The sequence below is a fragment of the Ochlerotatus camptorhynchus genome, unplaced genomic scaffold (genome assembly GCF_037179485.1).
Source record: "Ochlerotatus camptorhynchus isolate MF236.1 unplaced genomic scaffold, CSIRO-AGI_Acam_v1.1 ptg000239l, whole genome shotgun sequence".
Taxonomy (NCBI): domain Eukaryota; kingdom Metazoa; phylum Arthropoda; class Insecta; order Diptera; family Culicidae; genus Ochlerotatus; species Ochlerotatus camptorhynchus.
Window position 1 is genome coordinate 275,130 of NW_027040729.1, and position 17,666 is coordinate 292,795.

Sequence of the window (17,666 nt, forward strand, 5' to 3'; positions counted from 1 at the left end):
ACCCGTCGGGATGAGTGTCCGGAGGTTCCAGTTCAGTAAAACCATGCAGTGAAATTTTGTGATATTAGCGTCGTTTTGTCGTTTCTAACGCTGGTCCTCATACCGGCCTCTTTCTTCGTTCGGCGTTGAAGGAGGGGGGGAGGGGGGGGGGGCTGGAGGATCCGAAATAGATTCAAAATCCATTTCGAATTTTCGTTTCTCTTCAGACGTCAGTTGTGGAAGAGGATGATGCAGGGATCGGCATCAGAAACGACAGAGTGACGTCGATACTGTGGGGTTCCTCCGGTTTTATCGAGCTGAAACACTTACCTATAAGTGGGTTTCCGGATCCATGACTTCGGTTTGTTGCGGGCCATTTTCAGTTGATTGATAAAGCTGGGGCAATATGTTTCCGAATGTAAATAAGGACAAGGAGGAAAAAAGGCAGGACACGCTAAAAATCGTTTACCCAAATTCTATATTGTTGAAATAAACATGCTTTTGACTTAAATTCAAACATATATACAAGGGGTAGGTCACTCTGCACACCAATCTTGGGTCATCTTTTTTGTCAGTGTGCCGCAAGTATGTCGATTGTGCCGGTCATAGAGCAAGCTGCGATTATTTGTAAAATATACATCCCTAAGCGGCGTCGGTGGTGTAGTGGTAAGCGTGATTACCTCTCACCACAGCAGGCCTGGGTTCAATCCCAGTCGGCGCCGCCGGGATGTTCTGAGGCATAACATCTCTGATCACGCCTTCCTTCGGAAGGGAAGTAACGCCGTTGGTCCCCGGTTCATGAGTTGATGGATCGATAGGTACACGGATAGAAATCTCCTTAATACCTTTTGGAAAATTTCCATTGCTGATTATTCATAAATTGTATAAGTCAACTAATAAGCAGACGCCTTGCAAAAAGTTAATAAAGATCATGTGTCAAATGAAATGTATAAGTGGTCACGCATACCTTTTATGCATTCTAATAGGACATATGTGGTTTGTCTTATGGAATGTATAAGGCTGATGCTTTGGCAAAAATGTATAAGTGAAACACATGAATTAAATAATTGATTTTCGTTTCGTGTAGGCTCCAGGTGTAGGAGCTGCCTCCCTGGCGTCGGTAGCATTGGTGCTCAGCACGGAAAACAAGATCGACGAAAAACAAATCGAAGGAAAAAAAAATAAAATATACATCCCGGCAACCCAGTATATCTGACACTTTGAATGTTTTTGTTTGACGGACAAATCGGATTGATGATGACGTGGGAAGTAGCGGGTGTGAGAAATTTTGTGTGTTTTGTATTCATAGGATAATAAAAGGCCTGTGTTTTAGGGTTTTATAATGTCCTCAAGGGCAGACCAGAAACCCAGCCTGTTACCGTAATTTAAAACCAAAAGCATAAGATAACCACATAGTTGCATCTCGTTTGCATAGCCCTAACTGACGTTGATACCAAGGTCAAGAATATGAAATGAAAAGTAGGGCAAAAGGAGCGAGAGCTCGTTTTACATAATCTAACTGCAGTATTTACTTAGGAACGTTTCTGCGTTCAAGTGGGATAAACACGCCCACGCATGGCATGCTTGCGCATCTAGGTTAAGTTTAGCTTTCCCTCTCTGTTTATCCTTAACGAAGGATATAATTATAATGTTTAAACGTTACAAATGTCATTCTTATTTGTAGAGCCATATCAGATCTGAGTTACAAAAATAAATAAACTTACAAGATATCTGAGAAATCCCAGATCTGAGAGGGCATAGTATATAAGGTCTAAACAACACAAATTTACCCTTTCAAGGGCGATCGGAATCCTAGCTAATTAGAATAGGCAAATTAGGTTAAAATTCGGTATTGAAAGGGATATGTTAAACTCTGGACAAATCATGTAAAAGTTTTACATAATTATAAGTTGCTAATGCAACACGTAGCCGTAAGATCACTTTGTACAATTTTGTTGAATAAAATTACGTTTCGTAGGTTACTCAAGATTCTTCTCTTTTTGAATCCGAAAGAACTTTCGGCCTAGAAGTGAAAACTTCTCTCCTTAACCGGAGAAAAAAGTAGCTCCTAGAAGAACTCTTGACTTGGAAGTGAAAACTTCTCTCCTTAACCGGAGAAAAAAGTAGCTCCTAGAATCGAGACCTAGTAAGTGAAAGACTCTCCCTAACCGGAGAGAGAGATGAACTAGCCTATGGCTAAAAATCTCTATAATAAAGTATAAAAAAAAAACCCTAACCGGAGAAGAAAGTAGCTTTTGGCGGCGACACAGCCTTTCGTGATTTGAAAAACAACGGTCTATCAGCGGCCGGCAAGAGTTGGAACTCATGGGGAACATTCTTGGAGACCGACTTTAGAGGATGATGAATAGACTTGTGCGAGTTGCAGCATTTTTTGAATTAAGGGTACTAATTGAAAGATTAACCTCGAGATTAACTGCCTCATTCTCTTGAGCCCACTCTAGAACCTACATTTCGTATTTAGATCTATAAGTGAACTGCTGGGTTGAGTTCCACAGTTAGTCGAACAGCACGTAATGCGGTGAACAATTTCAATGACAGTTGTCCGCAAGTGCTCCCATTTTATTTACAATAATTCTATGCCTACGAGATTGTGCCGATGGATTTGCCCAAGCTGTGCCGAATCTAATTTCAGTACAATGTGCTGAGTGACTTACCCCTTGCATATATATTTTTGTTGCAAACACGTTCTTAATTTATTTTGAATCATTCATATGTTTATAGAATGAACATTTATACTTTTGATTTAAATGAACAAAATTAGCGGTGCCGGTGGTGTAGTGGTAAGCGTGATTACCTCTCACCCCAGCAGGCCTGGGTTCAATCCCAGCCGGCGCCACCGGCATGTTCTGAGGCATAACGTCTCTGATCACGCCTTCCTTCGAAAGGGAAGTAAAGCCGTTGGTCCCCGGTTAATGAGTTGATAGGTCGATATGTTAGGTCCAGGTGTGGGAGCTGCCTCTCTGGCGTCGGTAGCATTGGTGCTCAGCACGGAAAACAAGATCGACGGAAAACAAATCAAGGTAAATGAACAAAGTTCGGTTCCGTGATGCATCAATAAATCAGTAATGCCTTTGTAGTACGTCAATCGAGACTTCCATACACGCCAATATGCTTTGAACTGTCAAAGAATTTTCCTGCGAGCTTTTAAAGTAAATGGATCACCTGCATAGTTGATATTGAGAGGACTAAGCAGCCAAATGGGAGGACTAAGGGGCTGTTCATAAACTACGTATACTCTCTAGGGGGAGGATCGACAAATATCTACGGTCCATACAAATTTCCATGGACGATTGTCTACGCGGGGGAGGGACGGGGGTTCAAAACCTCTTAAAATCGGTATACGTAGATTATGAACAGCCCCTAAGTAGCTTGCTCGGGTGGATGAGTCTCTCATCTTCGGGTAATTCTAGCAGCCAACCAGTGCCACAACACCGTCGAGCCGTAGCACTTTGTCGTCTAGCAACCCTAATAAATTTGTTATGGTTATTTGTGGGGAGGGGCTGCTTAATGACGTGTTTAGGGTATCATCCAAAACATTTGTGGAAAAGTTCGACTATTAGGGTTATTGTTCGTTTATGGTATTTGTTAATAAGAGAATGCAGGCAGTGGCAGTGGTGGTGCTGCGTTGACAACTCCAACAGCCACCTCCAATTCACCTTCGACTCCTCGAACTCCGTGAAAACAGACTTCCGATTCATCCAAATCCAAAGGAACCGCAGCGGCTACACCTGTGACTGCTTCAACCACAGGAGAAAGCACCAATAGAGGAAACGGAGGCAGCAGCACCAGTGGCGGCAGCAGTCCTCCTTTCGGGTTTGAAGAAATATCTGACAGGAATGAACTCAACTACTGTGGGTGCCGGACGTAACTGCGGAGATTGACGTAACTTCCAACAGCTGTTTCGTGTAGAAAGATACACATTGCAATGAAATACGAACACCACTGAACATTTGCGCATTTCACCAACCGTTGCCGTGGACCTTATATAAAGGACATTGTTCGTGGCTCGCTTCGTAGTGCCTTTAGTTCGTAAATGTCATGTAAACAAACATGGCACAAATAGTGAAAAGAACGTAAAAATGCGAGTAAATATTGTTCAGTACACGTTTAGTGCATATTCTACAAATAAATAATGACGATTACACAGCAAAAAAAAATGTAATATCGATCAACGTAATTCAAGCTGATGTACGAAAAAATGATATAATAGCAAAAAGCAGATACAATATTACATCAATGGCTGTAATTGTGTTCGCAAAATCGATGTACATCGTACAATGTGATATTACACAACCGATGGATTGACCTGGTTGCAGCAGTTTCGATGTAATATTCAGCAACTTTTTTTTCTGTGTACGTAAAATACTAATTATTACACAAAATGGCATTAATGCATTTCAATTCATCAATATGCATCAATTTAGAGTCGGTGTATAATGAGTCACGCCAAGAGAAAAACAGTTGAACTCGCATCACGGTTTTCGAAAGATTCCATTTCTTTTCACTTGGCAACAGAGGACTACTACATCAACTTCAAATGACTTCCAGCGAGCAAAAAAAAAATAGCGGCTGTTGTAAATCATTATATCAGTGATTTTGCCCAATCATCTCAACAAAAAATAGTAGAAATTCTCATTAATGATCGCTACCAAACGTATCCCATGACAATTTAATGATCACTGCGTGTTTATGATCATTTCTTCGATTATATTTTATATTTTATTGCAATACCTTTCGTGGACCTTTCATAGCATCGTAATGTTTGTTTACTTTGCACGATAGGTAGCCGGTTTGACAGTTCAATAGGTAGACTTGGCTTCACTCTTGGCGTGACTCATTATACACCGACTCTACATCAATTAACCACTTCATTCGAGCTGTTGAAATGACGTTTACTACCACTCAAACTTTCTTTGAAATAGAACATTATTTTGAGATTTTTTCTTCTAGAACCTCGAGAAAAGTAACCATAATTTGTGCGTTTCATAAAAAAATAGAAATTAGTTGGTCGAGTTTTGTGAAATCGCTGGTAGAAAGTTACGCCAAAACTGCTTGACAAAGTGGTCAATACGTATCCTCAATACGTATCCTCGGTGGCACACTGATCGGCACATCAAGGCACACGATGACAAGTATGACACAAAATATATTAGAAAACAGTATCACTGTTTTGTATTGACATTTTGCCAAGCGTTGCTAATTTTGATTACTTTGTTTACGTATAATTATGCCTTTTGGGGAATGCACTTTTATAGAAAGTGCACACGGCTTTTGAGAGGTGTCCGTAGTTTCGGAAGAATTTTTGTATTGCGGGAAGTTCAAATGAAATAGTCAAAATCTCCACATCACGCGATATTCTGACGTCAATTGCTATTTTTTCTCTGAATTGACAATATTAAATAAAAACGTAGTGTACATTGTCAAAATTGCAATATTTGTGCTGGCGATTCGTTAAAACCTTGCCTATTTGACAGTTGCGGTGGAATTTCTGCTTTTTGAAACTGATCAGTTAAACGGAAATAATTCTCTAAGCACATCTATAAGGAAAATAACCATTCAAATTTTATCAAAGTGAACAAACGGAACAAACTAGAAAAGAAAATGTAACTACACGAAAAGGAACAGCACTTTTCGTTCAGTGCACAAGCATAAAAGCTCTGTTTTGACAGCTATGCTGTCGACCAAAAGTTATGCTCCATCTGTCAAACACATCTCTCTGCTGCGCCATAAAACGTAAACAAACGATTTCGCTGTACAGTGTTCATGTGTGCATTAGTTTATTTTTGCATTTTCTGCTAGTAAAATTGTATTTCACTGCGAATATTGGGAGTGAATCACGAAAATGTTAAGTCTCCGAGCATACGCCAGTGGAAGTAGCAGCAACAGCAGCAGCGATGACGATTCAGACCAGGAAGATCAACTGCAACCGGTGGCTTCGAGTAGCAAAGCATCCAGTGCAGCCAAGGAAGAGGAACTTGCACATCTCAAACCGATCACGGACAGTTCAATGTCGGTGGCAAAATCCCTGCAAGTCTGTGCTGCACCGGTGGTCGTTCCAACGGTATGTATATTATGTCTTGGCATGGTTGACGGTCTCTTTATTCATTTTTTTTTTGTTTACTCAGGATCAAACGGAAGTATCCCGAATGATAGCCCCTAGTGTGACGGAACTCAACTACAATCCACGTTATGAAGAACTGTTTGCTCCGGTAGCTGGTCCGGTCAATCCATTCTTAACGGAACAAATGAGAGCCCAAAAGAATACGTTGACTGGTTTCGTTGAGAAAGCCCACATAAGCGATTTCCAGTTTGACAATCAACGCAAAACCTTCCACAGTTACGGGTATGCACTGGATCCTTCGGTTGATACGAACATCACAGCTGATGGAGATGAGGGGCCTAGTTACGTAGGACACTTGCAAGCTGCGTACGATACAGATGGCAAAACCGTGTTCGAGTCGTGCAAACCGAATCGAACGGGGGACAGAAGAAAACGAGTCAAGAACACTGATCCGGCTGACGTGGAAGGTTTCCTAGGACCGTGGGGAAAGTTTGAAGATGAGGAAACTATTGCACGTCCCAGCGACCAGGAACGTGTTGAGATCGAAGAGATGATGGCCAAAAAGCAGCGCAGAAACCGTGTCACCGAGGATAAGCCGATTGAAGAGAAATCGGTTCTGCACATCAAGGACTCTGTCGATTATCAGGGTAGATCATTCCTGCATCCACCGCATGATTCTGGAGTTAATTTGCGGAAGAGTAGCGCTCCAGATCGGTGCTTCCTCCCGAAGGCTCACATTCACACGTGGACCGGACACACGAAGGGAATCTCTGCCGTCCGATGGTTTCCTGTATCTGCACATTTGTTGCTTTCCTGTAGCATGGATGCGCGTATCAAAATCTGGGAAGTCTACAACGAGAGAAGATGCGTTCGGACTTACTCAGGTCATCGGCAGGCAGTTCGGGACGTTAGCTTCAACAATCGGGGTGATAGGTTTGTTTCGGCCGGATACGATCGCTATCTGAAACTGTGGGACACGGAAACGGGCGATGTCATATCGAGATTCAGCTCCCGGAAAATTCCGTTCTGTGTCAAGTTTCATCCGGATTTCAATAAGCAGCATTTGTTCGTAGCTGGAACGTCGGATAAGAAAATTATTTGCGTTAGTATGCTTAGGATTTATGGTGTTCAATTTTCTCTGTTCAACTGTGTACTTCATTTTTCAGTGGGACACCCGCAGCGGTGAAATTGTTCAGGAATATGACAGGCATTTGGGTGCTGTAAATACCATCACTTTCGTGGACGAGAATCGCCGCTTCGTCACCACATCGGACGACAAGAGTTTACGAGTTTGGGAATGGGACATTCCGGTGGATATGAAGTACATTGCCGATCCCACGATGCATTCGATGCCGGCAGTTACGCTTTCGCCGAACGGAAAGTGGTTGGCGTGTCAAAGTTTGGATAACAAGATTGTCATCTTTTCGGCAATCAATCGATTCAAAATGAATCGTAAAAAGACCTTTACCGGTCACATGGTGTCCGGTTATGCGTGCAACTTGGACTTTTCGCCCGATATGAGGTAAGTCGCTTGGGGCGTTTGATTGTAGAATCGATACTAATGTGGTTCCCATTTTCCAGTTACCTAGTGTCGGGAGATGGCGACGGGAAGTGCTACATTTGGGACTGGAAGACGACCAAGTTATATAAGAAATGGCAAGCACACGATAACGTTTGTATTGCAGCGCTTTGGCATCCGCACGAAGCCAGCAAGCTTGTGACGGCTGGTTGGGATGGAGTAATTAAATATTGGGATTAGAATGTGGACGACAATGTGTGAGTATGGTAATCTTTATGCTCCAATACAAAAACAAATGTATGAATTTCAAAATATTATTTTTTTGGTCACTAGTGATGACTGCATTGTGGTTAATATTTATTGCAACTGGTGGTTTTGCGGTTCTAGGAATGCAACATTTTTATTTCCCATTTCAGTCAATGTTATCTGAAGAATTGATAGACTTGACCTTCTCTGATTTGCAAGACGCTTTGCATAATTGTTTGTTATGGGAAATCATTCACATTGTGCTGAAATGGGCATTTTTCATCGAAAATATGTCTGAGACTGTATTGCAATCGGTCACCAGGCGAGGAACTGCAAAGGCCCTGACAGATCTGGCCTGTCAACGAAATGCGTGGCGAACGGTCACATTGCAAGAGACTGCACGAAGTGACCAAGGTGCATGCTGTGTAAAAAAGAGGACGGAAACGACCAAATGCCCAGCATTCAATTAGGCGACGGCAGACCAGCAGTAATGGAGGTAACCCATTGCTACCTTACCAATCATTGCGACATTGCATAGCAACTGTTGTGGCAGTCGAGAGCGGAAACAAAGTGCAACGTTGCAATCATTGCGGAACTGTATCGAGATTTTTCCGATAACGGCAACTGGGTGGCGGATAGAGCTGGGATGGCGGCAATACAAGTCATGGGCAGATACCCCATTCAATAAGTGCTTGTGAGCTCATAAGAAGTACGCTACGTTGTTACGCACCCCCTAGATGGAGCAGTTTCATTAGATGTTGAGTGGGCATACCAAAGAGCTGATCGGACGAAGACCAGTAGTCATCGGAGGAGACTTCAATACTTGGACAGTAGAGTGGGGAAGCAGATGTACCAACGGAAGCTCTGGCAAAGCTGGAAATTAGGCTGTTCATCATTAGCAATTTAATTGGCCAACATGAGTTGATGGAAATTTGGTGGAACGTGCTAGTTGTCTCAGAGCCAGAAGACGCGTTCAGAGAGCAAGAACTGAAGCAGAAAGAGAGGAGTGTATGGTAGTGTTCCGGGCGGCCAGCGCCACACTAAAACGGGGGATAAAGTAGAGCAAATCAAACTGTTTTAAGGAGCTATTTCGTGACGCTAATGCCAACCTCTAGGGTGACGCATATCGAGTTGCGATGGCGAAGATCAGAGGTCCAACGACGTGCTTTGAAATGTGCACAGTCAAACTGAAGGTCAACGTTACGGGACTCTTCCCTGAGCACGACCTAACGATCTGGTCACCTACACCGTATGGCGAGGTAGAGGGTGACATCGCCGAAGGTAGACAAGCACAAACGAAGTGACAGAAGATTAACTGGCAAAGAAATCAATTAAAATAATGTGGTTTACTGCAATAGAATTTTCTAAGAAGCTTGTGCCACCAACCGCCAGATGCGCTAGCATTTATGCGGTTGATCAAAGTTGGTTTTGTCTGCGATGATCTTTGACAGTGTGCGAAGAGTATAGCATTTTGTCAATTTTTGACGTAGGACTACATGGGGATACACTTTGTGAACACCAAAAATGGAACAGGTAACAAAATTATGAAAGATTTTGAACATTAATAACTCAGTTGCCCCTGGACCAATTACAATAATTTTATCACCAATCGATCAGAAATATTTTTACGCATGAAAAGCAATGCTTTCGACTGATGATTTAAAACAAGAAATTTTTGAAAACGTGGTAATGTCAAGCATTGTCCAATGTACAAATGAAAAGTGATAATTGTATCACTGTTAAAAGATATAAAAGAGCGCTGCTGTCTAGCCTCAACTCAATTCTTTGCTCGATTGTTGAGCTGTTCAGTCCGTATTTTCGCTCGAGTTCTCGATTCGATTTTGTTTCGTTTTGTGCTGTCGCGTTGCGCCGTGGAAGTGTCGCCACCTTCTCGCGTTCTGGCAGTTGAACTTGCAAACACGAAATAAATGGTGCGTAAACGTGCCAATGAGACAGCAGCGAGCCCTTCAAAGAAGGTGCTAATCAAGCCCAGTGCATCGCAGGATGACGCCGGAAAACGAGTACTGCAAACCAACCAGTATGCAGTACTCCCGAAAAAAAAAAATGGTGATGGTGACACCGTTCCCATTGCAAGAAAAGAGCGAATTCTCCCGCTTTTCACGCCGGTGAAGGATGTTGCCAAGCTGGGTGCCGAACTGGCAAAACACAAGCTGCTGCCTCGCTTCAAGCTTTGCAGCATCGGTACCAAAATCATGTGCTCCAGCCTGGAGGAGTACAAACAAATAGGATGTTTCCTGAAGGACAACAACGTGGACTTCTTCACGCATCATCTGCCATCGAGCAAGCCAATGAAGGTCAACTGCGGTGGAAACCACCAAGCCTCCAATCGCGGATGTCCCAAGCGAGTGGAGTTTATGAATATCCGTCGGAAGGCTACAATCAACAATCAGCCTGGTCGCCTCGGTAATCATCGTTCGCCTCCTGTACTCACGGAAGTCCCAGTCCCCCGCTTTCCAGCCCCGTCGACATGTTCCGAACCTGTTCCCCGCTTCCGCTCACCAACCAACAAGCTAATCCTGCGAATATATAAATGGTTTCCAACAGTCGGACAGTTCAGCATCGTCTCGCTGCTGCTGCGCTCCAGCCAATTCCAGGTTCATCCACCGCCCCTGGTTTATCATACGCTGGTGCTGTCTCAGGTGAGCCTGTCGACGATTCTCCGTTCACCTCGGAGGAACTTGTGACGCTCGTGGCCGAGGTCATCATCATCATGCGCACCTGCAAGACTCGATCTGAACAGCTACACACTGCCCTGTCCCTTGTCACTAAGTATGGACCGTGAAGTCATCAAGATCGTAATTTGAAATGCTTGCTCCTTGAAAAACATCGAGTTTGTTGACTTTCTCAACGAACGGCACATCGACATAGCTGTCATCACCGTGACTCACTTGAAGCCCGAGCTGAACGTCTTCCTTCCCGACTATCGGTTCATAAGGCTTGACCGCACCAGCTCCGGGAGAGGGGGAGTGGCCATCGTTGCGAGACGAAACATCAGCTGCCGGCTACTACCAAGCTTCCAGCTGAAAACTATCGAAGCCATCGGAGTTGAGGTGAGCACATCGCCCACTACAACATCCTTTGTTCGGACACTCCCACCCGGTTGAGTCGATCCGGAGCTCATGCCACCATCGACATCTTCATCAGCAACATTGGCGATAACATCTCTCAACCTATCCCCAATCAGGAACTGAGCTCAGACCACTACCCGGTGGTGGCCGAAGTAGGTTCCTCGGTCAATAGGTTTCAAGTTTCCCGGCGAAGTTACCATCATGTCAACTGGCAACAGTACCAGCGCTGTGTGGACACAGTAATCGACTACGACGTCCTACCAAAGTCGTTCGAAGAAGTCGATCGGTGTCTGCAAACCATCGAATAGGCGATATCCCGTGCCAGGGAGCAACACGTACCAGCATCCAGACAGGTGAGTCATACTCTGAACCTTGACAGCCAAAGATCTTATCAGCCCCATTTGAAGACCAATGTCAATATGCTAACCAAAATTATCCGTACTGGAGGCAATGTCCAGAGTCGCTGACACCCCCGTAGTAGTGCATGATGATAGTAGAATACTGGCTGATGAGGTGATAGCAGCTGTTAGAAGCACTAAAAACATGAAGGCCATCGGTATGGATGGTGTAGTTAACCTCGAGTTGAAACACTTGAGTATTGACTTCTTCAACCATCTTACCGTTATCTTCAACAAATGTTTGAAGCTGGGCTACTTCCCTGCATGCTGGAAGTTAGCCTAAGTGATTCCAATACGCAAGCCTGGTAAAGATCCAGTCCGCATCGTGCTCCCTTGCCGTGCGGATCTATTTGCTTTTTGCTTAAGGAAGTGTTACTACTACCTAAAGCTGCAACAAATTTAAACAGCACTTTTCAGTGCTCAACCTGTAAAAATTTTTCTACCTTGTTCAACTTCTCTTATTCCTCTTCGATCCTTGTTTGGACCCTACCCGAGGTAATCCTTCTTGGATATCGATTTGGAAAATTCCTCTTCGATCCTTCAGATTCTTATAGTAATCTGCTTGGAAGTCGATTTGGATAAAAATTTACTGCCGCCATGGCGCCTAAACGCAAAAGAAAGGGGTAAACTCTTGACCCCCCTTCTGATGAAATTAATTTGAGTAATCAATTTGATTTGCTCACGGATGATGAGAATGATCCATCATCCAAGAAAAATTCTAGTAAACTTTCCCGGCTTAATGCCAAGAAGGAAAAGATTCCCCCTATTGTGATAACCACTACCGATTTCCATGCTCTTCGCATGGAACTTTTGAATTTCGTGAAAGTTAAGTTTTCACTACAAATTGGACGTCGGGGTGAATGCCGTGTATTGGCTGAAACCTTGGACGGATTTAAATGTCTTCTCAAGTATCTTACTGAGAAGAAGCACAAATTTTTTACTTACGACACCAAAACTGAACATGTGTTCAAGGTTGTCATGAAAGGACTGCCCAGTGGTGAATCCCTGGATCAGATCAAAGATGAACTGGCAAAATTACTTGGAGTTGTGCCACTCCAAGTAATCAAAATGAAAATGAAATCCCGTCCTGGCGATTCGCGCAACGGGATTTCTAATGATTTTTATTTAGTTCACTTCAAGTCTAGTGAACTAAACAACCTTAAGGCCTTAGAAAAAGCTAGCCTTATGCTCCATGTCCGAGTGAAGTGGGAACACTTCAGGAAGACTGGAGGAAATTTCCAAAACCTCACTCAGTGCCGTAAGTGCCAGGGATGGGGTCACGGAACTAAAAATTGCTACATGCCAGCTAAATGCATGAATTGTGGTGATTCCTCTCACGCAAAGGACGACTGTCCTGTGAAGGAAGATCCTAAGAAATTTAAATGTTCAAATTGTGGTGAAAACCACAAATCCAATTTTTGGGAATGTAAGACTCGCAAAGCGATCCTACAATCTCGTTCTAACCGACAGGTAGGAAACGCTCCACGTTTCCGACCAGGTACAAATTCCTCTGCTGTTAACAACGGTCAGCGAGGAACAAATTCTACATTCGTACCCGTAGGTACAAATATCACCCCTGCTTCAAATGTTTCATCTGTACCTACTCCCCTCGCTGCTAACAATGTTCAGCGAGTTAATGGAGCTACCTATGCTGCTATTGCAGCGGGTGGAAATCAAAATACTAACCAACGTTCTAACGGAAATTTTGACAATTTTGACTTAGGAAGCATTACTGCTCCTAAAATGGAATTTTTACAGAATTCATTAATTGACATGATTTCTGATATGCTTAAATCTAACTCCATGTTTGATGCTATTCAAACTGGAGTAAAATTTGCTAATAATATTGTCATGACTTTAAAATTCAGTAATGGATTTTAAAGCATTAAACATTTTAAATTGGAATGCTCGATCTCTTAAAGATAATGAAGACGAGCTATTTAATTTTTTGAGAGTTCACAACGTGCATATTGCCGTTATAACTGAAACGTTCCTTAAACCTGACCATAAGGTTAAGAAGGACGCAAATTACTTGATTTATAGAAATGATCGTCTTGATGGACTCTGTGGTGGCGTTGCCATCATTATTCATAGACGAATCAAACACAAAATACTTTCTTCATTTGAAACCAAAGTTTTTGAAACTTTGGGAGTTTCTGTTGAAACAAAATTTGGACAACTTACGTTTATAGCTGCCTATTTGCCATTCCAATGCGTAGGCCAGCAAAAGAATTTTCTCAAGGGTGACCTTCAGAAACTTACCCGTCATAGGTCTAAATTCTTCATTATTGGTGATTTTAATGCAAAACACCGCTCATGGAATAATGCTCAAAGCAATTCCAATGGTAATATTCTGTTTGATGATTGTTCTGCAGGTTATTACACTATTCAATATCCAAACAGCCCAACATGCTTTTCTTCTGCAAGAAATCCCTCAACTATTGATTTGGCCTTAACTGATTCATGTCATCTTTGTAGCCAATTGGTTACCCATGCTGACTTCGGTTCTGATCACCTTCCAGTAACTTTTGAAATATCCCAAGAAATAATTTCTAATCCCAACAGCTTTACTTTCAATTACCATAGGGCTGATTGGGAGCAATATCGAACATTTATGGAATATAACTTCGATCCAAACATTCCTTTGCAAACCAAAGATGAAATTAATTATGCTCTTGAATCTCTGACTACTTCTATAGTTGAAGCAAGAGCTGCCTCAGTACCAAAATGCGAGGTTAAATTCGATTCAATTATAATAGACGATGATCTTCAGCTCTTGATCCGTCTTAAAAATGTCCGTAGGAGACAATATCAAAGAACACGCGATCCTGCCATGAAAGTTATCTGGCGGGATTTGCAAAAACAAATTAAAAAGCGATTCTCTGCCCTGAGGAACAAAACTTTTGAAAATAATGTTTCTAAATTAGACCCGAGTTCCAAACCCTTTTGGAAACTCACAAAAATTTTGAAAAAACCTCAAAAGCCTATTCCAGCGCTTAAAGAAGGTGGTCAAATTTTGATCACAAATTTGGAAAAAGCTCAGAAACTTGCTAAGCAATTCGAGAGTTCCCATAATTTCAGTTTGGGTCTGTCTAGTCCTATTGAGAATCAGGTTGCTGGGGATTTTCTGAATATTTTCTCTCGGGAAAATATTTTTGATGATTCCTGGGGGACTGATTTGGACGAAGTAAGGTCTATAACTAAAAAATTTCAAAATATGAAAGCTCCAGGTGATGATGGAATTTTCTATATCCTCATCAAAAAACTCCCAGAGAGTACCTTGTCTTTCTTGGTAAAATTATTTAACAGATGTTTCCATTTGGCATACTTTCCTGATAAATGGAAAAATGCAAAAGTTGTTCCAATTTTGAAGCCGGATAAAAATCCAGCTGAAGCTTCTAGCTACCGTCCAATAAGTTTGCTTTCTTCAATAAGTAAACTTTTTGAAAAAATAATTTTGAATAGAATGATGCTTCACATCAATACGAACTCAATTTTTGCAGATGAGCAGTTTGGATTTCGCCATGGGCATTCAACTACTCATCAACTCTTGAGAGTTACCAATTTAATTCGTTCAAACAAATCTGAAGGCCACTCAACTGGAGTTGCTCTTCTAGACATAGAAAAAGCATTCGACAGTGTTTGGCATGAAGGTTTGATTGCTAAATTGAAAAAGTTTAATTTTCCACTTTACATTATGAAATTAGTTCAAAATTATTTAACTGACAGAACTCTGCAGGTAAATTATCAAAATTCGAAATCTAATCGACTACCTGTTAAAGCAGGAGTTCCTCAGGGTAGCATTCTTGGGCCTATATTGTATAACATTTTCACTTCGGACCTCCCTGATTTGCCTCAGGGTTGCCACAAATCTTTGTTCGCTGATGACACAGGCATTTCCGCTAAAGGAAGAAGTCTTCGTGTTATTTGCAGCAGACTTCAGAAAAGTTTAGATATTTTCTCTTCTTATTTACAAAAATGGAAGATTTCTCCCAACGCTTCCAAAACTCAACTTATAATATTTCCACATAAGCCTAGGGCTTCCTTTTTGAAACCTAGTAGTAGTCACATAGTCACTATGAACGGAGTTCCAATTTCCTGGTCAAACCAAGTGAAATATCTTGGATTAGTTCTTGACCAAAAATTAACTTTTAAAGATCACATTGAGGGCATTCAAGCCAAATGTAACAAATATATAAAATGTTTGTATCCTCTTATAAACAGGAAATCCAAACTTTGCCTGACGAATAAACTTCTAATATTTAAACAAGTTTTTAGACCGGCCATGCTTTACGCTGTGCCAATATGGTCTAGTTGTTGCACTACCAGGAAAAAAGCACTTCAAAGGATTCAGAACAAAATTCTGAAGATGATTTTGAAGTTGCCTCCCTGGTACAGTACTACCGAAGTACATAGAATTTCGAATGTTGAGACTTTAGCACAAATGTCCAACAAAATAATTAATAATTTCCGGCAAAAATCGTTACAATCCTCAATTGCAACGATTAATTCCCTTTATACTTAGATAAGATTTAGTTTTAGTTATTTAGTTTTAAGCTATCAATTGTTATACTGACATGCAGGTTTAAAAAACCTGTTTAAAATACTGAATTGCCAAGACAGGAACAATGTAAAAACACTTAGATATATATCATAACAATTAAGGCTGGTAAGTTACTGTAGTAACTGGAGCACCTAGGTTAAAAATGAAATGTAATTTATTTTGAATTTGGAACAAATAAAGAGTTAAAAAAAAAAAAAAAAAAAAAAAAAAAAAAAAAAAGCCTGGTAAAGATCCGACCAGTACCAAAAGCTATCGTTGATACTCAGCCGTTTGCTGGTGTTTTCAAATGATAATAATATCTTTCTCAAAGAGCAATTCGGGTTTAGGAAAGGCCACTCTACCATCCACCAACTCGCACGGGTTACTAACATCATCAAGCGGAACAAGTCCGTTTCCAATACATCTGTCATGGCATTGTTAGACGTCGAGTAGGCGTTCGACAATGTCTGGCATGATGTGCTAGTGTACAAGCTGCATCGATAAAACTTTCCGATCTACCTTGTAAAAATCATCAAAAACTACTTGTCGGGCAGATCATTCTAGGTCTACTTGAACAATGTCCCCTCTGATACGTTCAATGTTGATGCTGGGGTCCCTCAGGGTAGCCTTCTTGGGCCTATCCTATTCAACATTTTCATGTCAGACGTTCCGCTCCTGCCGGGTGGTGGTATCCTGTCAATGTTCGCAGATGACACCTCCATCATCTATAAGGGTCGAGTGATCCGTGCTCTGGCGAGTAAACTACAATCAGGCCTGGATCTTGATAGCACTCCCATTGAATAATCGAGTGAAATAGTCTACCTTGGTCTCACCCTCGATAACAAATTGCTATTCCGATCCCATATGGACAAGACATCCACCAAGTGTACCATTTTGATCAGGTCGCTCTACCCTCTTATAAACAGGAAGACCACCCTGCCCTCGAAAACAAGCTTGCTGTCCACAAGCAGATCATTCTGCCGGTTATTGAGTATTGTATGTCAATCTGGGAGAGTTGAGTTAAGTGCCACCACGTAAAGCTTCAGAGGATCCAAAACAAGATCCTCAAAATGATCCTTAACAGTCCACCGCGAACTCGTAATTCTGAGATTCACCACCTGGCCGGTCTTCAAACACTCGAGGAGCGAAAGACTTCCACGCTGGAAAGGTTCAGAGTCGCCTGTCTGCGATAAAACCACCAGATCAGTGATTTGGCAACCTAGCTCAAGTAGTTAGGTAGATTCCTGTGCTCAAGTATGTAGGTTTTCAAATTTTTAAATTCAAACGGAAACAAGCCCTTAAAAGGGTATCCTGTAAATTAGCGCTAAATGCAATCATCACATTAGAATAACTAATTAACTAGAACAAAGATGAAGAGCCAAAGGCTAACCAATTGAAATGTAAAACCAAATGTTGAAACTTAAAAAACAATAAACGTAAATTTTACTTTAAAAAAAATAAAAAAAAAGCCTCAACTCACTTTCGCTTTGAACAGCGTGGTGAGCAGGCAGCAGAAGCATTAATAGCAGCAGTCCGGAGGTGGTGGAAGGTTAGGTAGTCCACTCTTCTACCCAACAAGCATTTAGTCATTTGGCATAGGAGGAAAAGGTCTTGGTAAAAGAGGCGCCAAGCGTCATCGCAAGGTTCTTCTCAACAAACAATTTGAGCTGATTAAAAGCTGAATAAGGCTATTTTATCTGAATAAGCTGTTGTGCAGCTTCCAATATTTGTTGGGTTCGTGATAACCGCCATCCATCGTCAAGCCAAGCGGTGTCAAACGTATCTCCGGTCTGATCTACGAGAAAACACG

General features: G+C 41.9%; 1 protein-coding gene across 1 annotated transcript; it reads left to right on the forward strand.

The window, feature by feature from the left end:
• Positions 1-5,746: 5,746 nt before the first annotated feature.
• Positions 5,747-7,868, forward strand: LOC135704394 (pre-mRNA-processing factor 17). The gene is made up of 4 exons (XM_065225832.1): positions 5,747-6,061; positions 6,126-7,163; positions 7,228-7,583; positions 7,643-7,868. Exons 1-4 carry the CDS (start codon positions 5,843-5,845, stop codon positions 7,818-7,820), a joined length of 1,791 nt encoding a protein of 596 aa, XP_065081904.1. The 5' UTR covers positions 5,747-5,842; the 3' UTR covers positions 7,821-7,868.
• Positions 7,869-17,666: the final 9,798 nt, after the last annotated feature.